A 25,335-nucleotide genomic window follows, 5' to 3' on the forward strand; every position below is an offset into this window, starting at 1 on the left:
TTTTTAAAGTGTTTTTGGCCAGGCTGGCACACCAACTGTACAACCAACAAACGTACAGAGAGCAGAGTGGTGGGGTTAAGATGATATTTTAAAGGTTTAATAGTAAGAAAGATTATCGCAGCAGAAAGAGACAAGCAAAAAGAAAGGAAAGGCTCACCCACATCCGAAGCACACAGCAGAAAACTGGAGGGAGCTCCAGAAAGAAATGACAGCCCAGTGGAAATCGTCCCTTACATGGGATCTAGGAGAGGTGCAGCCAGGCTCCACCTCTTCTGGTCACACAGCTGAATTGCCTTCACCTGTGCTCCTGCGGCTGACTCAGTGCTTGCCTCAGGTGATCAATCAGTGGTTCAGGCCATGATTCAACAGTACCCATACACACACATTTTGATAAGCAAACCTGAGTAAGCTGGCTCTCACCCTGCGCTTGCTGGCAGGATCTCCACTTCTGAGGACACGTCCGTTGGCAGAGGGAAGAGCACACACGTGAAAGAGCTCCCTCTGACACAAGAGACATCGGGCCAGGGTCTGGGCCACCTCCTGCACTTGTCTGTTACCGCAGTCTGTAAGGACCCGCAGGGGCTGAGGTCCGGATTCCCATCCCTGACGTATGTTCCGATGGAAGGTGCGGAGCAGCCGTCCCTGGGGTTTCAGTGAAAGTCCGGGAACAGGCTGTCCTGCCCCATCAGCTCCGTGCCACTGCAGTGTGCCGCTGCCAGGAGGAATGGCGGCCTCCTGGCTGGCAGCGCTGCTCCCTCCCGCACAGGCCAGGCCTTCCTGCCAGGGCCTCTCAGCTGGGCCCGGAGCCGTGCTGCAGTGCCTGGTGCTGCTGGCAGAGCTGTATGCCCGGCTCTGCCGAGCCCTGCTGCGGCCCGCTGGGAGGCCGTGCTGGTGCTCTCGTGAGAGCAGGGCTGGGCCGGAGCTCTGCGCCACGAGCACAGCGGTGGGGGAGCGACGCCCAGGTGCTGCTGGCATCCCCGTCCTGTTGCATCCCCGCACCCTCAGCAGGAGCCCAGCCCTGCAGCCGTGTTCCCAGGAGCCCCCGGTGCCCACCGAGCTGTGCCACCACGCAGTGACCCTGCAGCGGGGCCGGGCGCTGCCCCACGTCCCAGCCCTGTGGACAGGCAGGGTTTCACTTTTGAAAGCGCCCGTGCACCCATCGCACACTTCCTCCTTCCCCAGCACCGGGCTGCACGCGGGGACACGGGCAGGGACAGCTCAGCCTGCAGCCTTCCTTCCACTGCAGAGTTGGGGTTTCTATGCTGTCCTCGCAGCACAGTCCTAGGACTGCAGCAGACTGCAGCTGTCCCTGTGTCTGCTCCTGCAGCGGCGATAGCAAAGCAGGAGAGCCCAGATGCTGCAGGCTCAAGTAGAAAAGCATCGCCTTATGAAATGTATTGCTTCTGTGCAGGTGGAACAGCAGCTACATGTGGTTGGTGTTGACACTGGGTCCCCATGTGATGGATAACATTCCCTCCTGCCTGTGCTGCAGGGAGGGCATGGGGCTGCACGTGTCCCAGTGCAGGCAGTGTTGCGAGGGGCCGGGGATGGCCCTCCAGCCTATCTACTGATCAGCACATGAAACTTATTCTAACTACTGCTACCTGCAGAACCACAAAGGCAGCTCCAGAACTCTGCAATCATGGGCTGGGCTCCAGGGTGCAGAGACCCGGTTTGGGGGCACTCCTGTCCTTGCTGGGACTCGCACTAAATGGTCACAGTCCATCCTCACCCCAGAGAAATGCAGCACCCAGGCAGGCTGACTCCCCTTGGTGACACACAGGCAGTGAGCCCCGTGGTGGGGCTGCGTGACGCCAGAAGCAGAGACAAGCCTCATATTTGGGCACGAAGCAGGTTATTGGAGGCTGGGACCCGGCAGGCGGCTGATAACCCTGCTGATAACGGCTCCCACTGCACCTCGACATCCCCATTGGCTCCTGCCAGCAGGGGCTGCCTATATCTCCCCCTCCCCATCCTGAGCTGCAGGCTGTGCGTGTGGTGCATGATGATGTCTGCCGGGGTGCTGGGGCTTCTATTCTGCGTGCAGCTCTACATGGGTGAGTCGTGGGGCAGTGGGGTGGCTGTGGGACGAGAGGGAAGCAGAGGGGCAGGTTTGCAGCCATGGGACGGGCGACCCCAGGCTCAGCCACCTCCCTGTGGTGCCCACAGGCAGCGAGGAGCTGCGACTGGTGGATGGCGGTGGGCGCTGTGCCGGTAGGGTGGAGGTGAAGCACGAGGGCGAATGGGGCTCCGTCTGCAGCTACGACATACACTGGGACACGCGAGAAGCTGGCGTCGTGTGCCGGCAGCTGGGCTGTGGCACAGTAGCCCATACGTCCCCAAATGCCCCATTTGGGCAAGGCAAGGGACGCATCTGGCTGCATCCGTACTTCTGTGACGGCACTGAGTCCACCCTGCAGGACTGCTCTCATTTGGGTTGGGGGAAGCACTTCTGTGGCCATGAATGGGATGTTGGGGTGATCTGCTCAGGTGAGTTGGTGTATCTGGGATTGGAGCAGAGTGCCAGGACCTCCTGTGCAGAGCTGAGACCAATCTCTAATGCTGGAGCAGAGGCGCTGGAGCTGCGGCTGGTGAACGGTGGGGGACCTTGCAAGGGGAGAGTGGAGGTGAAGCTGCGGGGACGCTGGGGAACGGTGTATGACAATGCCTGGAACATGGATGATGCTGAGGTGGTGTGCCAGCAGCTGGGCTGCGGCTCGGCTGCTCACACCCAGTTTACCTCACAATTATTACAAGATCACGGTACCGTAATGTTGGTCTTTATCAACTGCGACGGAAACGAGAAGGCCATCTGGGACTGTAACATTAAGCATTGGGGTCCCTACAATACTCCTACTGTTTATAATGCATCTGTGGTCTGCCAAGGTGAGAGCTGGGGACATGCAGCACAGTGGGGAACACATCACCCACATCCCCCAGCCCAGCAGCCCACCTCTCCTGACAGGGTTCTCCCGGCTGGCTGGAGGGGACAGTGAGTGCTCAGGGAGGCTGGAGGTGCGGCAGGGCCGGGCCTGGGTCAGCGTCTGTCACGGCCACATGGACCTCATGGCCGCCCAGGTCGTCTGCAGAGAGCTGGGCTGCGGTACAGCACTGGCCCTACCGGAGGCTGGACATTTTGGGGCAACAGAGGGGCCATTCTGGCATGGCGCCTTTGAGTGCAACGGCACCGAGCCCCTCCTGTCCGCTTGCACACAGAGGCCTCCTGACATCCAGAACTGCACCCAACGCGCTGCCGTCATCTGCTCCTGTAAGTGCAGGGGTTGTGGATCTGTATCAGCACCACGCAGTGCGGTGTAGGTGGGGGAGGGCCCTTGATCCACCAACCCCAGTATCCTCTCTCTGCTGCAGCCTACACTGGGTTCCGGCTTGCGAATGGAGATTCAGATTGCACTGGGCAAGTGGAGGTGGAGGCACAAGGGGTGTGGGGGCCCCTGTGTGCCACTGCCTGGGACCTGCCTGACGCCCATGTCCTCTGCCACCACCTGGGCTGTGGCTCTGCCATATCCCTGCCCCCCCCAGGCCATTTTGGGACAGGGATGGGGACACTGCGACGTGATGCTCTCAGGTGCAGTGGGAATGAGCGGCACCCGGGTGAGTGCCCTGTGGAGGTGCTGGGGCAGCCCGCCTGCCCAACTGGGCACACCGCTGCCGTCAACTGCTCAGGTGAGTGTGGAGACCACGGGGAGCTCCAGCAGGTGGGGAGCAATGCCTGTTCCCACTGCACAGCCAGGCTGTTGCAGGTGTCACCAAGCCCCTGAGGCTCCACGGTGGGGAAAGCCTTTGTGATGGACAGCTGGAGGTGGCCGTGCGCCCCGGTGTCTGGGCCCGTGTGTCTGTGGGGCTATGGGACAATGGCACTGCCACCGTGGCGTGCCGGCAGCTGGGCTGCGGTGTGCCTGAGAAAATCTATGCTGCGCCGGACAACAGCTTGGGCCCCATGGAGCTGCAGGAGCTGCGCTGTGTTGGCTCCGAGGAGCTCCTGGCACAGTGTAACACCTCGGGAATGGCCAGCGAGCCCAGCAAGATTCCTGAGGAGTTGGTCATCGCCTGTTCAGGTGGGTGCACAAGGAAGGGCCATAAGCAAAACAGTGCCATCCCCATCCCCAGCCCAACACTCTCCCACACAGGCAGCCGGCAGCTGAGGCTGGTGGGCGGCCCCGGGCGCTGTGCTGGTCGGGTGGAGGTGTACAGCGAGGGCACCTGGGGCACCGTCTGCCAGGACACGTGGACCCTGCAGGATGCCACCGTCGTCTGTCGCCAGCTGGGCTGCGGATGGGCCCTGGACGCACCTGGCTCTGAGCGCTTTGGGCCTGGCACTGGGACGCTGTGGCCGGGTGCCGGAGGCTGCTCTGGGACAGAGGATGCTCTCTGGCACTGCCCGGCCCCGGTGCAGCCTGGCTGCCAGCGCGGCGGTGGTGCGGGTGTTGTGTGCTCAGGTGAGTGCCACCATGCCTCTGGATGGGAGCAGCACCACTGCCCTCGGGGTGCAGTGATCCCCTGACCTCCTTGCAGGGCTGCTGGACCTGCGGCTGACAGGAGAAAGCAGCAGATGCCGTGGGCGCCTGGAGGTGCTGCATGAGGGGATCTGGGGTCCTGTTTGTGCCAATGGCACCAGCCCTGCCACGGCCTCTGCCGTCTGCCGTCATCTGGGATGTGGCACTGGGGGGAGGCTGGAAGAACCCTTCTCTGCAGAGGGCTCAGAGCCCGCCTGGCTGAGCTGGGTGAGCTGTGAGGAGGGGGCCCGCTCATTCTGGCGCTGCCCCTCGGCGTCCTGGCAGCTCCGGGAATGCGACACCACTGGAATCACCCACATCGTGTGTGATGAGGACACCGGGGACAGCAGTGAGGCCACCAGCCCAGCCCCAGGTAGCAGCCACCGGGACAGACACACCTCAACAAATGGCTTTGTCCGTGCTCGCTGTCCTCTAACTGCTGCCATGAGATCCCCTTGGGGCCTCACGCTTCCCATCACTGCCCCACAGCTCTCACCCACAGCGCTGTCCCCATGGCTGCAGCTGCAGCACCCAGGAGTGTGTCAGCACTCACGGTGCTGTGCGTGGTCCTGGGGACGCTGCTGTGCCTGGCCCTGGCTGCCCTGACTGTTCTGGCACACCGCACATGGGCCCAGTGCCAAGGTGGGCAGCACTCTGGGGGTTCCACAATGTGGGGCACAACCTTGGACACCACGGGCACTGGTGCCATGCATGCTGCCTTGCAGAACCCAGCAAGGATGCTGCCTCCGAGGTTGTGTATGAGGAGTTGGACTACAGCCTGATGCCTGATTACCAGGAAGTGCCCAGCCAGACAGGTGGGAGCAGGAGGGTCATCAGTGCCTGGGGCTGTCCCCATCCACTGTCATGTCCCCTACAACTCTCTTCCCCTCCAGGCTCCCTGTCCCAGGGCTCAGGGAGAAAACTGTCAGATCACAGTGGGGACGGTGTAGATGAGAGCGACCTCCAGGTGTCCCCAGGTAGGAGCACAGGCACAAGGTGCACCGTGAAGACAGAAAGGCACTGGGTAACCTTCTGAGGAGATGCAGCCAAACAACTTTGATGGGGAGGTGAGAGCATGAAGCCCCTCCTGGCTGTGTCCTCACCACTTGCTTGTCTGTGTCTGTCACAGATCACCCTGCCCAGCCCCAGCACAGCCCCTCACATGGCTACGACGATGCTATGGCTGTGCCGGAGCATTCCCCCACTCCTCACCCCGGGGAAGCCCCCGCACAGCCCCCCGAGGACACAGGATATGACGACGTTGGTGTCAGCACCCTGGGCACATCGCTGTGAGCAGGTCATGAGGACATGGCTGGAACAGGGACCTCTGTCCCCAAGAAGGGGCAGCCCTGGCCTTGGCAGCGTCACCTTTCCCTGCCTGCTGCACAGAACAGCAGCAATCTGCTCCATTCTCCTTCCTGAAACTGAGACACAACAGCAAATTGACTTTTAAAAATAATTTTCTATAACTCTTTCCTAATGAGTATCTCTTCTTTACTAAAAAGCCAAATCTCCGCAGAAAGTCACTTCCAGCCTTGGCTTCTGTACCTGAGTCTGTCAGTCGTCCCTCGGGGCTCTGGGGCAAAGACAGATTTCAGAGACCTCCCCTTCGGCTCTGGGCACGGGGGTAACAACAAGAAGAGTGTGAAAGCTGACAGAGATGAGGTGGGATGGCTCCCATGACTGCTGCGCTGCAGTGGAAGGACAACAAGGACCACGGGTCCCCACAGGCACACAGGTGCAGGCACGCTGCCACACGCTGTGGTTTCACCCGGCTGGCAGCTGAGCAGCACCCGGCCGTTCGCTCACTCCGCCCCTGCCCCCAGTGTGCCATGGGGGAGAGAGCTGTAAACAGACTCGAGGGGAGATACAAACAGAAAAGGGCAGAAAGCAGTTACAGAAAGTCAGAGGATAACTGTAGTGTATGTATCTCTACACACATTTGCAGTCTTTCCACACTGTACAGTTAACAAATGTGTATTTAGCAGAGTGGCATAGTTGGGATGGTGTTTTACAGGTTTTACAGTTAGATAGATTATCGTGATGGAAACAGACAAGCAAAAAGAAATGAAATGCTCACTCATGTGCTAAGCTTGCAGTAGAAAACGCCAAAGAGAGGGATCTCCAGAAACAGATCATACCCCAGTGGCAATTGTCCCTCACATGGGGTCTAGGAGAGGTGCAGCCAGGCTCCACCCCCTCTGGTCACACCGCTGAATTGCCTTCACCTGTGCTCCTGCAGCTGACTCACTGCTTGCCTCAGGTGATCAATCAGTCATTCAGGCCATGACTCAATAGTTCCCATACACTCCACCCCTTCACGGCATGATCCAGTGATTGAGTTAACTGGAGGGTGTGCCTTCCCTAATACAGAGATCCAAAACATCACGACACTTAAACAATTTCCCGTCGCGATGCATGTTGACGCAATTGAAGACGAGCAATGATCAGTGTATGGTGAAAGTTCGTGCTCTTTCATGGGCCAGTGCTCAGTGGTTTTTCTGGAGGCATGTGGTCGTGAGATGTAGGTCCATCCTATGCTCCATCGGTCCCACGTAGACCATCACTGGGTGTTGCACACGATCAACACTGGAATGCTTCAATGGCATTTCATTCCTCCGGTGATCCTAGAGGCTCAAAGACTCATGAAGAATAATACAGATGTTTCAGGGGTACCAGGAGGGGAGGATCCGCCCTCCAGGGCAAGATACAGGCCGTATTTCTATCCTGGGTCAACACTTGATGTTGTAATGGGGCATGCTCTGGCTGCCCGTTCCATACCTTTTGGGCAGATATCTGTGGCTGCACTAGTGTATCAGGCACAAAAGGAGGTGTCCTGATCTGCCATAGGGATGTGATGGCGGTCCCTTTAGCAGTGAGGATCAGAGTGTTGACCATAATATCAGGAGGCCACGTACCGATTACTGGAGGGACTACCGACCTCCAGTAATCATCCCCAAGGTGCAAGTAGGCCACACCACTTCGGTCCTACCTGCACCTTCCAAGGCCGTTTTATTCTATGGATACCTGGATCTAAATTCTCAGGGGCAGGGAGCAGAAGGTTATTTTAATTGCCAGTTTGGGGTCTTACCTGATTATCAATGCCCGTAATTTGGATCCTAAGCAGGGGGGGGTCCATGTTGTCTGTAGCATTTTCAGGCACTGGGTCTGCCTTAGTAAGTGCCTTAATAGTATATGCCTGGTTTGCTCTCGGTGCTGGATAGGCCTGCAGTAGCCCACTTGCAGTGTCGATGCAGGTCAGGGCATATCTCGCCGCCTCAGACCGAGGCAGGGACCCAATGTAATCAACCTGCCATCGCTGGAGAGGATTGTGTCCTCTAGCAAGATGGGCTGTTGTTTCAGGCAACGATCTCGGTCTCATCTTGGAGCAAGCATAGCAGTGTCAGCATGCCTGGGCGATGTCAGATAGTTGCACAGGCAGCCCCCATGTTTTAGCAGCTGCCCACATTGTCTTTTGTCCAGCATGCCGTAGCTTCTGATGTAACCAACGGGTGATGTTCCTCAGATGGTGAATTCTCAATCCATCGAACTTGGGCCAGTGTGTCTGCTTTGTCATTTCCCGGTGACTGTAGGGCTTGGTGACTAGAAACATGGTAGACGTGTGCAGTCCTGTGTTTAACTGCATTCCATATGTCTAACCACATATCTCTGCCCCATTCCTGGGTGTCCCACTGTGCAATCCAAAGAGTGAGCCCCTGGTACGCAGCCCAACTGTCTGTACAGATATTCAGAATACCATCACCAGGTTCCTTGGTTATAACTATCCACACAGCTCGCAGTTCTACCCATTGGCTGCTCTGACCATCCCCCTCGTCAAACAGATTGTCTCGGTGGAAGGATGGTATGCTATCGCTCTCCACTTGCTCAGGTTGCCTTTGCTGGACCCATCTGTGTAGGACCCACCTATCTTCAGGGATAGGATATTTCCCCTCCTGAACAGGACTCTTCTCTGATGGAGCAACCAATGTTTCTTTTGGTGCATCACCGTGATACGTCAGTGGGCCTAGGATCTTCTGGAGTTCTTCTTTTAGTGGTGATGAAGACAGACTACTTCTCTGGCTGAGATAGGCGACCCATCCTGCCTCTGTTTGTGCCTGGTCTACCCCGTCTTAGGAATGTGGGTCAGATCTTCTACCCACCTCTGAATCAGCAGGGTGGTCTTAACTATGATTTCAGCTGTTTGGGTTATCGGCCGTACCGCTTGTAATGTGGAGTAGGCAGCCAATAACTGTTTTTCAGTCATACTATATCTTTCTTCTGCTCCATGCCAGACCTGGGACCAGAATCCAATGGGGGTCCGAACAGAACTCTGGCATTGCCACAGGCCCCAGCCAAAGCCATCCTGAGTGACATGAACATCCAACTCGGCTGGGATGGTAGGATTGAATATACCCAATGCCTGGGCTTGTTTAACTGCCAGTTTTGCCTGTTGGAAAGTGTCCCGTTCTGTTCTCCCCCAGTCCCATAGCTGCCCCTTTTTCGTGAGTCTGTATGATGGCCTGAGCAGCTGCACTAAATGAGGTATAAATGGACACCAGTATCCCAATATACCTAGAAACTCTGAAGAGTAAAAGACGGTTCACAGAAATAAAGGATAAAAGATAGTTTACAGAAGCAAACGTGCAGAGGCTGCTAAAAGGATGAGGACGGCAACAAGCTGGGATTAAAACAATGTGGGGGTGAGGACAAAGATAAAAATTTTGAGAACAGCTCGAGGACGTTTTGGTAAGTAAGTTATGAGATGTCCACAAGGCAAGTTAGAACTGGACCAGGGGCTACGCCTCCCACAGGGTCAAGAGTTTGCAGCAAGGAAGACTACGATCCTTCACAAGGAAGACGATGAGCCTTCATCCCACAACCACCAGGAAGAGACCCCACTGCTCACGGCGCACGCGCAAGAGGGAAGAACCATATGCTGATGGGTTCTCAAAAATGTAGTGAATATGTATGTGATTTCCTGGAAATCATTGATTATGTATTAGTTCGGCCTATATCTGTACTAAGCTTTTGCCCTACAGTGTGCAAGTTAGGTGGAGCTATCCCCCTTGCACCAGGGCGTATGCGCATCACTAATAAACATACCTGTTCTATATCCTTATTCAGGCTGTAGGGTCTGATTTCTGCATGTCAACTCCTGCAGCTGCTTTTGGTGTTGTAGGGACTGGGAATGCCTGAACCTTATCTATGACAGCACTGGGTAGTACTTAAGTCTTTCCTGACCAAACTACCCACAGGAATTTTACAGACAGGCCCGGACCTTGCACCTTCTGAGGATTATAGCCCATCCTCTTTCTTGCAGATAGGCAATTAATGAATCTGCTGCTTCTCCTGCTGCCTCCAGCGAGTCAAATGTCAACAGGAGATCATCAATGTAATGATATAAGTTAACATAATCAAGTTTTCTCCAATTTGCCAGGCCAAACGCCACTAGATTATGGTAATATGCTGATGAATGCATGTATACCCTTTGGCAGGATCTGAAAGGTCCACTGCCTGCCTCCCCATGTAAACGCAAACTGATGTTGCAATTCTTCGGCAATTGCAATACTGAAGAACTCATTTGCTATATCTAGAAGATAATGGTAGGTTTTTATCTCCCTACACAATGCGTCCATTAGGGAGGCAATATTGGGTATGGCTGCATGAATACTCTGGAAGTGGGGCAATAAACACATTATACTCCTGGGATGGGAGACGCCCAGTTTCAACCACGTTTGGGTGACCAGAATGGTCCATCCCCCAGAACCACCAATCATCACACTATCAAACATCAAATTTAGTCCCATCTCCGTAAATTATTGATGTTTACACACCTGTGTTAACCAACGCCATAACCCTCTGAATATTCTTCCGGGACTAAAAAATTGTCAACTCTGCATAGGGGAACTAACAGCCCCTGTCACGCCATCAATTGTCCTGTCGCTAAGTCTTTTGTATATGGTGGCTCAGGTATTGTGGCCAGAATCACCTGAGGAGGCTTCTTCCTTCTACAAGGAACTAGAAAATCTTCCAAATGTCACGTTGCTGGTGGTAATTTGTCACTAATTCTTACCCTAGATTTTTTGGGAGTGATTTTGAAATTTTTGATTGTTCTTCAACTGCTTCCATAGCTGAAGGAGGACATGATTGGACTGGCGATCAGTTTTTGCAAATTGATGAACCCCAGCCCGGATTAAGTCATGAAACACTCGTTTTTGGGATACCCATATGGGTCCTGATTGAGGAGTTCGTGGAGTGGGTCTCCTGGTTTTAATAACAGGAAGAACCCCTGCCTCTTCCAATGATCGAATACTGCACCTGGTCTGAAGGCGCTCTGTCTCCCCTAGATCGGCTACCAGCTGGGCAGTGTGTTGGAGCACGGACTCTGAGGTTACTTGGAGGTTTAGTATAGAAACAAGTTCCATACAGGTGGGAAGGAGCCTGTTGCAGGATCAGGTCTCTCATGCCTGCTGAGAATCTTACCACGTCTATCAACCAATCTATTACCAAGTGGTTTTCCTTGGTATATTGGATGCCAGCATATAGCCTCTGCACAAGGTGCTAATTTAGAGATTTCTGGCCCATTGAGCATAACACTTTCTGCTCCTGAATCCCATAAACTCAACAGCCAAGCTTGCATGCTTTCTCTGGGCCTTTGTCCGAATCACTGTACCAGGTCCATTAATTCCATGGCGGTATAAGGACAGGCTGTCACATGGAAATGGGTTTGGGCAGGGGGCCACTGACTGGGGGCATGTCTGCTGGGCTTTTTCTTTTGCTTTCGTTTTTTTTCCTTTTGAGTTACTGTAGGATGTATCTCAATGGGATCTGCGGCAAGCAGAGCTTCCACATCTGATTTAGAGGTTTTATCTTCTAGATCGACCAGGTCCATTGATTCAGGAACCAGGCTACAATCCATTGAGATGTTATGGACCCGCCCTATTGGGAAATTGAGGCTTGATTTTTTCCCTGTCAGCATCCAGAGTCCTCGTTCTAATTTTTCTAAGCAGTCTCATAATAATTTACTTTCATTTTCTAAAGTATTGGCTCTCGTTTTGGCCTGAATTAAAGCATTTAACAGTGGCTATGTCACAGTAGAAGCAGCTAGCTTCTGTTCTTTTGTAACCAACATATCTTAGGTCAAACCATGAAAATAACGTGCCATGTGAAATGCAGGATATTTCCCATAACACGCAGGGGACCCCATATTTCAATCACGGTCTCCAGTTCATAGTAAGGCAGCCCCAGAAATCCTGGGATCTGCCCAGGGATGGCTTTGTTTACAGGAGTAATGTTCTCCCCTCAGACCAATTTACAGATATTCCAAATGTAATGCTTTTTTTTTTTCTTTCTTTCTTTTTTTCTTTATTAAAGTGTTTTTGGCCAGGCTGGCACACCAACTGTACAACCAACAAACGTACAGAGAGCAGAGTGGTGTGGTTAAGACGATATTTTAAAGGTTTAAAAGTAAGAAAGATTATCGCAGCAGAAAGAGACAAGCAAAAAGAAGTGAAAGGCTCACCCACATCAGAAGCACACAGCAGAAAACTGGAGGGAGCTCCAGAAAGAAATGACAGCCCAGTGGAAATCGTCCCTTACAAGGGATCTAGGATTGGTGCAGCGAGGCTCCACCTCTTCTGGTCACACAGCTGAATTGCCTTCACCTGTGCTCCTGCGGCTGACTCAGTGCTTGCCTCAGGTGATCAATCAGTGGTTCAGGCCATGATTCAACAGTACCCATACACACACATTTTGATAAGCAAACCTGAGTAAGCTGGCTCCCACCCTGCGCTTGCTGGCAGGATCTCCACTTCTGAGGACACGTCCGTTGGCAGAGGGAAGAGCACACACGTGAAAGAGCTCCCTCTGACACAAGAGACATCGGGCCAGGGGTCTGAGCTACCTCCTGCACTTGTCTGTTACCGCAGTCTGTAAGGACCCGCAGGGGCTGAGGTCAGGATTCCCATCCCTGATGTATGTTCCGATGGAAGGTGCGAAGCAGCCGTCCCTGGGGTTTCAGTGAAAGTCCGGGAACGGGCTGTCCTGCCCCATCAGCTCCGTGCCACTGCAGTGTGCCGCTGCCAGGAGGAATGGCGGCCTCCTGGCTGGCAGCACTGGTCCCTCCCGCACAGGCCGGGCCTTCCTGCAGGGGCCTCTCAGCTGGGCCCGGAGCCGTGCTGCAGTGCCGCCTGGTGCTGCTGGCAGAGCTGTATGCCCGGCCCTGCCGAGCCCTGCTGCCTCTTGGGCATCTGCTGCCTCCTGGGCCCCGCTGCGACCCGCTGGGAGGCCGTGCTGGTGCTGTCGTAAGAGCAGGGCAGGGCCGCAGCTCTGCACCACGAGCACAGTGGGGCGGAAGCGACGCCCGGGTGCTGTCGGCATCTCCGTCCTGCATGTTGCATCCCCACACCCTCAGCAGGAGCCTGGACCCGCAGCCATGTTCCCAAGAGCCCCTGGTGCCCACCAAGCCATGCCGCCACGCAGTGACCCTGCAGCGGGGCCGGGCGCTGCCCCACATCGCAGCCCTGCGGACAGGCGGGGTTTCGCTTTTGAAAGCACCGTCGCACCCATCGCACACTTCCTCCTTCCCCAGCACCGGGCTGCACGCGGGGACACGGGCAGGGACAGCTCAGCCTGCAGCCTTCCTTCCACTGCAGAGTTGGGGTTTCTGTGTCGTCCTCGCAGCAGCCGCACAGCCCTGGGACTGCAGCAGTCTGCAGCTGTCCCTGTGTCTGCTCCTGCAGCAGCGATAGCAAAGCAGGGCAGCAAGAGCTCTTCCAGCATGCTGCAGGCTCGAGTAGAAAAGCATCACCTTATGAAATGTATTGCTTCTGTGCAGGTGGAACAGCAGCTACATGTGGTTGGTGTTGACACTGGGTCCCTGCATGGAGATAACATTCCCTCCTGCCTGTGCTGCAGGGAGGATGTTGGGTGCACGTGTCCCCTGATGCAGGCAGTGCGGTGGCCCTCCAGCTGATGCATGGGACTCGCTACTAGTCACAGGCCATCCTCAGAGACATCAGCACCCAGGCAGGCTGACTCCCCTTGGTGACACACAGGCAGTGAGCCCCGTGGTGGGGCTGCGTGACGCCAGAAGCGGAGACAAGCCTCATATTTGGGCACGAAGCAGGTTATTGGAGGCTGGGACCAAACAGGCGGCTGATAACCCTGCTGATAACGGCTCCCACCGCACCTCGCCATCCCCATTGGCTCCTGCCAGCAGGGGCTGCTGCCTATATCTCCCCCTCCCCATCCTGAGCTGCAGGCTGTGCGTGTGGGGCATGATGATGCCTGCCAGGGTGCTGGGGCTTCTATTCTGCGTGCAGCTCTGCATGGGTGAGTCGTGGGGCAGTTGGGTGGCCGTGGGACGAGAGGGAAGCAGAGGGGCAGGGTTGCAGCCATGGGACGGGCAACCCCAGGCTCAGCCACCTCCCTGGGGTGCCCACAGGCAGCGAGGAGCTGCGGCTGGTGGATGGCGGTGGGCGCTGTGCCGGTCGGGTGGAGGTGAAGCACGAGGGCGAATGGGGCTCCGTCTGCAGCTACGACTTCGACTGGGACACGCAAGCGGCTGGCGTTGTGTGCCGGCAGCTGGGCTGTGGCACAGTAGCCCATACGTCCCCAAATGCCCCATTTGGGCAAGGCAAGGGACGCATCTGGCTGCATCCATACTTCTGCCGTGGCACTGAGATCAACCTGCAGGACTGCTCCTACTTGGGTTGGGGCAAGCACTTCTGTGGCCATGAGTGGGATGTTGGGGTGATCTGCTCAGGTGAGTTGGTGTATCTGGGATTGGAGCAGAGTGCCAGGACCCCTGTGCAGAGCTGAGGCCAATCTCTAATGCAGAGGCGCTGGAGCTGCGGCTGGGGGATGGTCAGGGACCGTGCGAGGGGAGAGTGGAGGTGAAGCTGCGGGGACGCTGGGGAACGGTGTATGACGATGCCTGGAACATGGATGATGCTGAGGTGGTGTGCCAGCAGCTGGGCTGCGGCTCGGCTGCTCACACCAAGGTTACCTCACAATTTCGATCAGAAGACCACACCATAATGTTGGTCTATATCAACTGCGACGGAAACGAGAAGGCCATCTGGGACTGTAACATTAAGCATTGGGGTCCCTACAATAGTCCTGTTGTTTATAATGCATCTGTGGTCTGCCAAGGTGAGAGCTGGGGACATGCAGCACAGTGGGGAACACATCGCCCACATCCCCCAGCCCAGCAGCCCACCTCTCCTGACAGGGTTCTCCCGGCTGGCTGGAGGGGACAGTGAGTGCTCAGGGAGGCTGGAGGTGCGGCAGGGCCGGGCCTGGGTCAGCGTCTGTCACGGCCACATGGACCTCATGGCCGCCCAGGTCGTCTGCAGAGAGCTGGGCTGCGGTACAGCACTGGCCCTACTGGAGGCTGGACATTTTGGGGCAACAGAGGGGCCATTCTGGCATGGCGCCTTTGAGTGCAACGGCACCGAGCCCCTCCTGTCCGCTTGCACACAGAGGCCTCCCGACATCCAGAACTGCACCCAACCCGCTGCCATCATCTGCTCCCGTAAGTGTAGGGGTTGTGGATCTGTATCAGCACCACGCAGTGCGGTGTACATGGGAGGGGTCCCTCGCTCCACCAACCCCAGTATCCTCTCTCTGCTGCAGCCTACACTGGGTTCCGGCTTGCGAATGGAGATTCAGATTGCACTGGGCGGGTGGAGGTGGAGGCACAAGGGATGTGGGGGCCCCTGTGTGCCACTGCCTGGGACCTGCCTGACGCCCATGTCCTCTGCCACCACCTGGGCTGTGGCTCTGCCATATCCCTGCCCCCCCCAGGCCATTTTGGGACAGGGATGGGGACACTGCGACGTGATGCTCTCAGGTGCAGTGGGAATGAGCGGCACCCGGGTGAGTGCCCTGTGGAGGTGCTGGGGCAGCCCGCCTGCCCAACTGGGCACACCGCTGCCGTCAACTGCTCAGGTGAGTGTGGAGACCATGGGGAGCTCCAGCAGGTGGGGGGCAATGCCTGTTCCCACTGCACAGCCAGGCTGTTGCAGGTGTCACCAAGCCCCTGAGGCTCCACGGTGGGGCAAGCCGTTGCGACGGACGGCTGGAGGTGGCCGTGCGCCCCGGTGTCTGGGCCCGTGTGTCTGTGGGGCTGTGGGACAACGGCACTGCCACCGTGGCGTGCCGGCAGCTGGGCTGCGGTGTGCCTGAGAAAATCTATGCTGCGCCGGACAACAGCTCAGGCCCCATGGAGCTGCAGGAGCTGCGCTGTGTTGGCACCGAGGAGCTCCTGGCACAGTGTAACACCTCGGGAATGGCCAGCGAGCCCAGCAAGATTCCTGAGGAGTTGGTCATCGCCTGTTCAGGTGGGTGCACAAGGAAGGGCCATGAGCAAAACAGTGCCATCCCCAGCCCCAGCCCAACATTCCCACACAGGCAGCCGGCAGCTGAGGCTGGTGGGCGGCCCCGGGCGCTGTGCTGGCAGGGTGGAGGTGTACAGCGAGGGCACCTGGGGCACCGTCTGCCAGGACACCTGGACCCTGCAGGATGCCACCGTCGTCTGTCGCCAGCTGGGCTGCGGATGGGCCCTGAAGGCACCTGGCTCTGAGCACTTTGGGCCTGGCACTGGGACGCTGTGGCCGGGTGCCGGAGGCTGCTCTGGGACAGAGGATGCTCTCTGGCACTGCCCGGCCCCAGTGCAGCGTGGCTGCCAGCGCGGCGGTGGTGCGGGCGTTGTGTGCTCAGGTGAGTGCCACCATGCCTCTGGATGGGAGCAGCACCACTGCCCTCGGGGTGCAGTGATCCCCTGACCTCCTTGCAGGGCTGCTGGACCTGCGGCTGACAGGAGAAAGCAGCAGATGCCGTGGGCGCCTGGAGGTGCTGCATGAGGGGATCTGGGGTCCTGTTTGCACCAATGGCACCAGCCCTGCCACGGCCTCTGCCGTCTGCCGTCATCTGGGATGTGGCACTGGGGGGAGGCTGGAAGAACCCGTCCCTGCAGAGGGCTCAGAGCCCGCCTGGCTGAGCTGGGTGAGCTGTGAGGAGGGGGCCCGCTCATTCTGGCGCTGCCCCTCAGCGCCCTGGCAGCTCCGGGAATGTGACACCACTGGGATCATCCACATCGTGTGTGATGGGGACACCGGGGACAGCAGTGAGGCCACCAGCCCAGCCCCAGGTAGCAGCCACCGGGACAGACACACCTCAACAAATGGCTTTGTCCATACTCGCTGTCCTCCAACTGCTGCCATGAGATCCCCGTGGGGCCTCACGCTTCCCATCACTGCCCCACAGCTCTCACCCACAGCGCTGTCCCCATGACTGCAGCTGCAGCACCCAGGAGTGTGTCAGCACTCACGGTGCTGTGCGTGGTCCTGGGGACGCTGCTGTGCCTGGCCCTGGCCGCCCTGGCTGTTCTGGCACACCGCACATGGGCCCAGTGCCAAGGTGGGCAGCACTCTGGGGGTTCCACAATGCGGGGCAGAACCATGGACACACTGGGGACACTGGTGCCATGCATGCTGCCTTGCAGAACCCAGCAAGGATGCTGCCTCTGAGGTTGTGTATGAGGAGCTGGACTACCGCCTGATGCCTGATTACCAGGAAGTGCCCAGCCACACAGGTGGGAGCAGGAGGGTCATCAGTGCCTGGGGCTGTCCCCATCCACTGTCATGTCCCCTACACCTCTCTTCCCCTCCAGGCTCTCTGTCCCAGGGCTCAGGGAGAAAACTGTCAGATCACAGTGGGGACGGTGTAGATGAGAGCGACCTCCAGGTCTCCCCAGGTAGGAGCACAGGAGGCACTGGGTAACCTTCTGAGGAGATGTAGCCAAACAACTTTGATGGGGAGGTGAGAGCATGAAGCCCCTCCTGGCTGTGTCCTCACCACTTGCTTGTCTGTGTCTGTCACAGATCCCCTTGCCCAGCCCCAGCACAGCCCCTCACATGGCTACGATGATGCTATGGCTGTGCCGGACGATTCCCCCACTCCTCACCCCGGGAAAGCCCCCACACAGCCCCCTGTGGACACAGGATATGACGACATTGGTGTCAGCACCCTGGGCACATCGCTGTGAGCAGACTATGAGGACATGGCTGGAAAAGGGACCTCTGTCCCCAAGAAGGGGCAGCCCTGGCCTTGGCAGCGTCACCTTTCCCTGCCTGCTGCACAGAACAGCAGCAATCTGCTCCATTCTCCTTCCTAAAACTGAGACACAACAGCAAATCTGACTTTTAAAAATAATTTTCTGTAACTTTTTCCTAATGATTATCTCTTCTTTACTAAAAAGCCAAATCTCCGCAGAAATCACTTCCAGCCTTGGCTTCTGTACCTGAGTCTGTCAGTCGTCCCTCGGGGCTCTGGGGCAAAACTAGATTTCAGAGAGCGCCCGTTTGGCTCTGGGCACGAGGGTAACAACAAGAAGAGTGTGAAAGCTGACAGAGATGAGGTGGGATGGCTCCCATGACTGCTGCGCTGCAGTGGATCGAGGACAACAAGTGCGGGTCCCCACAGGCACACAGGTGCAGGCACGCTGCCACACGCTGTGGTTTCACCCGGCTGGCAGCTGAGCAGCACCCGGCCGTTCGCTCACTCCGCCCCTGCCCCCAGTGTGCCATGGGGGAGAGAGCTGTAAACAGACTCGAGGGGAGATACAAACAGAAAAGGGCAGAAAGCCGTTACAGAAAGTCAGAGGATAACTGTAGTGTATGTATCTCTACACACATTTGCAGTCTTTCCACACTGTACAGTTAACAAATGTGTATTTAGCAGAGTGGCATAGTTGGGATGGTGTTTTACAGGTTTTACAGTTAGATAGATTATCGTGATGGAAACAGACAAGCAAAAGAAATGAAATGCTCACTCATGTGCTAAGCTTGCAGTAGAAAACGCCAAAGAGAGGGATCTCCAGAAACAGATCATACCCCAGTGGCAACTGTCCCTCACATGGGGTCTAGGAGAGGTGCAGCCAGGCTCCACCCCCTCTGGTCACACCGCTGAATTGCCTTCACCTATGCTCCTGCAGCTGACTCACTGCTTGCCTCAGGTGATCAATCAGTCATTCAGGCCATGACTCAATAGTTCCCATACACTCCACCCCTTCACAGCATGATCCAGTGATTGAGTTAACTGGAGGGTGTGCCTTCCCTAATACAGAGATCCAAAACATCACGACACTTAAACAATTTCCCGTCGCGATGCATGTTGACACAATTGAAGACGAGCAATGATCAGTGTATGGTGAAAGTTCGTGCACTTTCATGGGCCAGTGCTCAGTGGTTTTTCTGGAGGCATGTGGTCGTGAGATGTAGGTCCATCCTATGCTCCATCGGTCCCATGTAGACCATCACTGGGTGTTGCACACGATCAACACTGGAATGCTTCAATGGCATTTCATTCCTCCGGAGATTCTAGAGGCTCAAAGACTCATGAAGAATAATACAGATGTTTCAGGGGTACCAGGAGGGGAGGATCCACCCTCCAGGGCAAGATACAGGCCGCATTTCTATCCTGGGTCAACACTTGATGTTGTAATGGGGCATGCTCTGGCTGCCCGTTCCATACCTTTTGGGCAGATATCTGTGGCTGCACTAGTGTATCAGGCACAAAAGGAGGTGTCCTGATCTGCCATAGGGATGTGATGGCAATCCCTTTAGCAGTGAGGATCAGAGTGTTGACCATAATATCAGTAGGCCACGTACCGATTACTGGAGGGACTACCGACCTCCAGTAATCATCCCCAAGGTGCAAGTAGGCCACACCACTTCGGTCCTACCTGCACCTTCCAAGGCCGTTTTATTCTATGGATACCTGGATCTAAATTCTCAGGGGCAGGGAGCAGAAGATTATTTTAATTGCCAGTTTGGGGTCTTACCTGATTATCAATGCCCGTAATTTGGATCCTAAGCGGGGGTCCATGTTGTCTGTAGCATTTTCAGGGACTGGGTCTGCCGTCTCTAGCCCTTTAATTCAGGTTCCGCAGGGTTTCATAGAGTCTTTTTGTCCACCCCTTCAAGGACTGAGAGTCTGTCTTCAGGGCAGCTCTAACATTTAATGAGAGCCTGCCCCCATTGGATCATATGGCAGGTAGAATCACCATTCAATGTTATTTTTTTCCTGCCCAGCACTGTATCGTTGCACCAGTAAAATGAGTACCTTTGTTGCTCTCGATGGCTTGAGGTGTCCAGTAGGCAGACAGCAGCTTAGTAAGTGCCTTAATAGTATATGCCTGGTTTGCTCTCAGTACTGGATAGGCCTGCAGTAGCCCACTTGCAGTGTCGATGCAGGTCAGGGCATATCTCGCCGCCTCAGACCGAAGCAGGGACCCAATGTAATCAACCTGCCATCGCTGGAGAGGATTGTGTCCTCTAGCAAGATGGGCTTTTGTTTCAGGCAACGATCTCGGTCTCATCTTGGAGCAAGCGTAGCAGTGTCAGCATGCCTGGGCGATGTCAGATAGTTGCACAGGCAGCCCCCATGTTTTAGCAGCTGCCCACATTGTCTTTTGTCCAGCATGCCGTAGCTTCTGATGTAACCAACGGGTGATGTTCCTCAGATGGTGAATTCTCAATCCATCAAACTTGGGCCAGTGTGTCTGCTTTGTCATTTCCCGGTGACTGTAGGGCTTGGTGACCAGAAACATGGTAGCCGTGTGCAGTCCTGTGTTTAACTGCATTCCATATGTCTAACCACATATCCTGCCCAGATGGATAGTCCATTCCTGGGTGTCCCACTGTGCAATCCAAAGAGTGAGCCCCTGGTACGCAGCCCAACTGTCTGTACAGACATTCAGAATACCATCACCAGGTTCCTTGGTTATAACTATCCACACGGCTCGCAGTTCTACCCATTGGCTGCTCTGACCATCCCCCTCGTCAAACCAGATTGTCTCGGTGGAAGGATGGTATGCTATCGCTCTCCACTTGCTCAGGTTGCCTTTGCTGGACCCATCTGTGTATGAGGCACCTATCTTCAGGGATAGGATATTTCCCCTCCTGAACAAGACTCTTCTCTGGTGGAGTAACCAATGTTTCTTTTGGTGCATCACCGTGATACGTCAGTGGGCCTAGGATCTTCTGGAGTTCTTCTTTTAGTGGTGATGAAGACAGACTACTTCTCTGGCTGAGATAGGCGACCCATCCTGCCTCTGTTTGTGCCTGGTCTACCCCGTCTTAGGAATGTGGGTCAGATCTTCTACCCACCTCTGAATCAGCAGGGTGGTCTTAACTATGATTTCAGCTGTTTGGGTTATCGGCCGTACCGCTTGTAATGTGGAGTAGGCAGCCAATAACTGTTTTTCAGTCATACTATATCTTTCTTCTGCTCCATGCCAGACCTGGGACCAGAATCCAATGGGGGTCCGAACAGAACTCTGGCATTGCCACAGGCCCCAGCCAAAGCCATCCTGAGTGACACGAACATCCAACTCGGCTGGGATGGTAGGATTGAATATACCCAATGCCTGGGCTTGTTTAACTGCCAGTTTTGCCTGTTGGAAAGTGTCCCGTTCTGTTCTCCCCCAGTCCCATAGCTGCCCCTTTTTCGTGAGTCTGTATGATGGCCTGAGCAGCTGCACTAAATGAGGTATAAATGGACACCAGTATCCCAATATACCTAGAAACTCTGAAGAGTAAAAGACGGTTCACAGAAATAAAGGATAAAAGATAGATTACAGAAGCAAACGTGCAGAGGCTGCTAAAAGGATGAGGACGGCAACAAGCTGTGATTAAAACAATGTGGGGGTGAGGACAAAGATAAAAATTTTGAGAACAGCTCGAGGACGTTTTGGTAAGTAAGTGATGAGATGTCCACAAGGCAAGTTAGAACTGGATCAGGGGCTACCCCTCCCACAGGGTCAAGAGTTTGCAGCAAGGAAGACTACGATCCTTCACAAGGAAGACGATGAGCCTTCATCCCACTACCACCAGGAAGAGACCCCACTGCTCACGGCGCCACGCGCAAGAGGGAAGAACCATATGCTGATGGGTTCTCAAAAATGTAGTGAATATGTATGTGATTTCCTGGAAATCATTGATTATGTATTAGTTCGGCCGATATCTGTACCAAGCTTTTGCCCTACGGTGTGCAAGTTAGGTGGAGCTATCCCCCTTGCACCAGGGCGTATGCGCATCACTAATAAACATACCTGTTCTATATCCTTATTCAGGCTGTAGGGTCTGATTTCTGCATGTCAACTCCTGCAGCTGCTTTTGGTGTTGTAGGGACTGGGAATGCCTGAACCTTATCTATGACAGCACTGGGTAGTACTTAGGTCTTTCCTGACCAAACTACCCACAGGAATTTTACAGACAGGCCTGGACCTTGCACCTTCTGAGGATTATAGCCCATCCTCTTTTTGCAGATAGGCAATTAAGGAATCTGCTGCTTCTCCTGCTGCCTCCAGCGAGTCAAATGTCAACAGGAGATCACCAATGTAATGATATAAGTTAACATAATCAAGTTTTCTCCAATTTGCCAGGTCACACGCCACTAGATTATGGTAAATGCTGATGAATGCATGTATACCCTTTGGCAGGATCTGAAAGGTCCACTGCCTGCCTCCCCATGTAAACGCAAACTGATGTTGCAATTCTTCGGCAATTGCAATACTGAAGAACTCATTTGCTAAATCTAGAAGATAATGGTAGGTTTTTATCTCCCTACACAATGCGTCCATTAGGGAGGCAATATTGGGTATGGCTGCATGAATACTCTGGAAGTGGGGCAATAAACACATTGTACTCCTGGGATGGGAGACGCCCAGTTTCAACCACGTTTGGGTGACCAGAATGGTCCATCCCCCAGAACCACTAATCATCACACTATCAAACATCAAATTTAGTCCCATCTCCGTAAATTATTGATGTTTACACACCTGTGTTAACCAACGCCATAACCCTCTGAATATTCTTCCGGGACCAAAAAATTGTCAACTCTACATAGGGGAACTAACATCCCCTGTCACGCCATCAATTGTCCTGTGGCTAAGTCTTTTGTGCTTGGTGGCTCAGGTATCGTGGCCAGAGTCACCTGAGGAGGCTTCTTCCTTCTACAAGGAACTAGAAAATCTTCCAAATGTCACGTTGCTGGTGGTAATTTGTCACTAATTCTTACCCTAGATTTTTTGGGAGTGATTTTGAAATTTTTGATTGTTCTTCAACTGCTTCCATAGCTGAAGGAGGACATGATTGGACTGGCGATCAATTTTTGCAAATTGATGAACCCCAGCCCGGATTAAGTCATGAAACACTCGTTTTTGGGATACCCATATGGGTCCTGATTGAGGAGTTCGTGGAGTGGGTCTCCTGGTTTTAATAACAGGAAGAACCTCTGCCTCTTCCAATGATCGAATACTGCACCTGGTCTGAAGGCGCTCTGTCTCCCTAGATCGGCTACCAGCTGGGCAGTGTGTTGGAGCACGGACTCTGAGGTTACTTGGGGGTTTAGTGTAGAAACAAGTTCCATACAGGTGGGAAGGAGCCTGTTGCAGGATCAGGTCTGTCATGCCTGCTGGGAATCTTCTCATGTACATCAACCAATCTATTTCCTTGCTATATTGGATGCCAGCATAAAGCCTCTGCACAAGGTGCTAATTTAGAGATTTCTGGCCCATCGAGCATAACACTTTCTGCTCCTGAATCCCATAAACTCAACAGCCAAGCTTGCATGCTTTCTCTGGGCCTTTGTCCGAATCACTGTACCAGGTCTATTAATTCCATGGCTGTATAAGGACAGGCTGTCACATGGAAATGGGTTTGGGCAGGGGGCCACTGACTGGGGGCATGTCTGCTGGGCTTTTTCTTTTGCTTTCTTTTTTTTCCTTTTGAGTTACTGTAGGATGTATCTCAATGGGATCTGCGGCAAGCAGAGCTTCCACATCTGATTTAGAGGTTTTATCTTCTAGATCGACCAGGTCCATTGATTCAGGAACCAGGCTACAATCCACTGAGATGTTATGGACCTGCACTATTGGGAAATTCCGGCTTGATTTTGTCCCTGTCAGCATCCAGAGTCCTCGTTCTAATTTTTCTAAGCAGTCTCATAATAATTTACTTTCATTTTCTAAAGTATTGGCTCTCGTTTTGACCTGAATTGAAGCATTTAACAGTGGCTATGTCACAGTAGAAGCAGCTAGCTTCTGTTCTTTTGTAACCAACATATCTTAGGTCAAACCATGAAAATAACGTGCCATGTGAAATGCAGGATATTTCCCATAACACGCAGGGGACCCCATATTTCAATCACGGTCTCCAGTTCATAGTAAGGCGGCCCCAGAAATCCTGGGATCTGCCCAGGGATGGTTTTGTTTACGGGAGTAAAGTTCTCCCCTCAGACCAATTTACAGATATTCCAAATGTAATACTTTTTTTTTCCTTTCTTTCTATTTTCTTTTTTAAAGTGTTTTTGGCCAGGCTGGCACACCAACTGTACAACCAACAAACGTACAGAGAGCAGAGTGGTGGGGTTAAGACGATATTTTAAAGGTTTAATAGTAAGAAAGATTATCACAGCAGAAAGAGACAAGCAAAAAGAAATGAAAGGCTCACCCACATCAGAAGCACACAGCAGAAAACTGGAGGGAGCTCCAGAAAGAAATGACAGCCCAGTGGAAATCGTCCCTTACAAGGGATCTAGGAGAGGTGCAGCCAGGCTCCACCTCTTCTGGTCACACAGCTGAATTGCCTTCACCTGTGCTCCTGCGGCTGACTCAGTGCTTGCCTCAGGTGATCAATCAGTGGTTCAGGCCATGATTCAACAGTACCCATACACACACATTTTGATAAGCAAACCTGAGTAAGCTGGCTCCCACCCTGCGCTTGCTGGCAGGATCTCCACTTCTGAGGACACCTCCGTTGGCAGAGGGAAAAGCACACACGTGAAAGAGCTCCCTCTGACACAAGAGACATCGGGCCAGGGGTCTGAGCCACCTCCTGCACTTGTCTGTTACCGCAGTCTGTAAGGACCCGCACGGGCTGAGGTCAGGATTCCCATCCCTGATGGATGTTCCGATGGAAGGTGCGGAGCAGCCGTCCCTGGGGTTTCAGTGAAAGTCCGGGAACGGGCTGTCCTGCCCCATCAGCTCCGTGCCACTGCAGTGTGCCGCTGCCAGGAGGAATGGCGGCCTCCTGGCTGGCAGCGCTGGTCCCTCCCGCGCAGGCCGGGCCTTCCCGCTGGGGCCTCTCAGCTGGGCCCGGAGCCGTGCTGCAGTGCCGCCTGGTGCTGCTGGCAGAGCTGTATGCCCGGCCCTGCCGAGCCCTGCTGCCTCCTGGGCCGCTGCTGCCTCCTGGGCCCCGCTGCGACCCGCTGGGAGGCCGTGCTGGTGCTCTCGTGAGAGCAGGGCAGGGCCGCAGCTCTGCACCATGAGCGCAGCACGGCAGGAGCAACACCCGGGTGCTGTCGGCATCTCCGTCCCGTACTTTGCATCCCCACACCCTCAGCAGGAGCCCGGCCCTGCAGCCGTGATCCCAGGAGCCCCCGGTGCCCGTCGAGCCGTGCCACCACGCTGTGACCCTGCAGCGGGGCCGGGCGCTGCCCCACGTCCCAGCCCTGCGGACAGGCAGGGTTTCACTTTTGAAAGCGCCCGCGCACCCATCGCACACTTCCTCCTTCCCCAGCACCGGGCTGCATGCGGGGACACGGGCAGGGACAGCTCAGCCTGCAGCCTTCCTTCCACTGCAGAGTTGGGGTTTCTGTGCTGTCCTCGCAGCAGCCGCACAGCCCTGGGACTGCAGCAATCTGAGGCTGTCCCTGTGTCTGCTCCTGCAGCGGCGATAGCAAAGCGGGGCAGCAAGACCTCTTCCTGCATGCTGCAGGCTCAAATAGAAGAGCATCATCTTATGCACTGCAT

The 25,335-nt window shown here is 55.0% G+C and overlaps 2 protein-coding genes across 3 annotated transcripts; both read left to right on the forward strand.

Moving 5' to 3' along the window:
* Positions 1 to 1,989: 1,989 nt before the first annotated feature.
* LOC146544257 (scavenger receptor cysteine-rich type 1 protein M130-like) lies at positions 1,990 to 6,030 on the forward strand. Of its 2 annotated transcripts, XM_085224440.1 has the most exons (12): positions 1,990 to 2,057; positions 2,170 to 2,490; positions 2,572 to 2,886; positions 2,966 to 3,268; positions 3,370 to 3,684; positions 3,762 to 4,076; positions 4,149 to 4,457; positions 4,534 to 4,887; positions 5,004 to 5,156; positions 5,240 to 5,329; positions 5,408 to 5,491; positions 5,644 to 6,030. In XM_085224440.1, the coding sequence occupies exons 1-12, from the start codon at positions 2,003 to 2,005 to the stop codon at positions 5,805 to 5,807; spliced, it is 2,778 nt and encodes a 925-aa protein (XP_085080566.1). In that variant the 5' UTR covers positions 1,990 to 2,002; the 3' UTR covers positions 5,808 to 6,030. The 2 variants fall into 2 exon arrangements, with proteins under 2 accessions (XP_085080566.1, XP_085080567.1); XM_085224441.1 differs by having other exon boundaries at positions 1,991 to 2,057; positions 2,170 to 2,886.
* Positions 6,031 to 13,789: 7,759 nt separating this feature from the next.
* LOC146544258 (scavenger receptor cysteine-rich type 1 protein M130-like) lies at positions 13,790 to 17,565 on the forward strand. The gene is made up of 12 exons (XM_085224447.1): positions 13,790 to 13,847; positions 13,960 to 14,280; positions 14,355 to 14,669; positions 14,749 to 15,051; positions 15,153 to 15,467; positions 15,545 to 15,859; positions 15,930 to 16,238; positions 16,315 to 16,668; positions 16,785 to 16,937; positions 17,023 to 17,112; positions 17,191 to 17,274; positions 17,402 to 17,565. The coding sequence occupies exons 1-12, from the start codon at positions 13,793 to 13,795 to the stop codon at positions 17,563 to 17,565; spliced, it is 2,778 nt and encodes a 925-aa protein (XP_085080573.1). The 5' UTR covers positions 13,790 to 13,792.
* The last annotated feature ends 7,770 nt before the right edge of the window (positions 17,566 to 25,335 follow it).

This window comes from Meleagris gallopavo, chromosome 5, assembly GCF_905368555.1.
Source record: "Meleagris gallopavo chromosome 5, MGAL_WU_HG_1.1, whole genome shotgun sequence".
Lineage (NCBI taxonomy): Eukaryota > Metazoa > Chordata > Aves > Galliformes > Phasianidae > Meleagris > Meleagris gallopavo.

Coding starts and splice junctions, on each gene's coding strand:
- LOC146544257 (XM_085224441.1), top strand. CDS start 2,003: ATGATGATGTCTGCCGGGGTGCTGGGGCTTCTATTCTGCGTGCAGCTC. Junction 3,685..3,761: donor CGCTGCCGTCAACTGCTCAG/GTGAGTGTGGAG, acceptor AGGCTGTTGCAG/GTGTCACCAAGCCCCTGAGG. Junction 4,077..4,148: donor GTTGGTCATCGCCTGTTCAG/GTGGGTGCACAA, acceptor TCTCCCACACAG/GCAGCCGGCAGCTGAGGCTG.
- LOC146544258 (XM_085224447.1), top strand. CDS start 13,793: ATGATGATGCCTGCCAGGGTGCTGGGGCTTCTATTCTGCGTGCAGCTC. Junction 13,848..13,959: donor CTGCGTGCAGCTCTGCATGG/GTGAGTCGTGGG, acceptor GGGTGCCCACAG/GCAGCGAGGAGCTGCGGCTG. Junction 17,275..17,401: donor CGACCTCCAGGTCTCCCCAG/GTAGGAGCACAG, acceptor TGTCTGTCACAG/ATCCCCTTGCCCAGCCCCAG.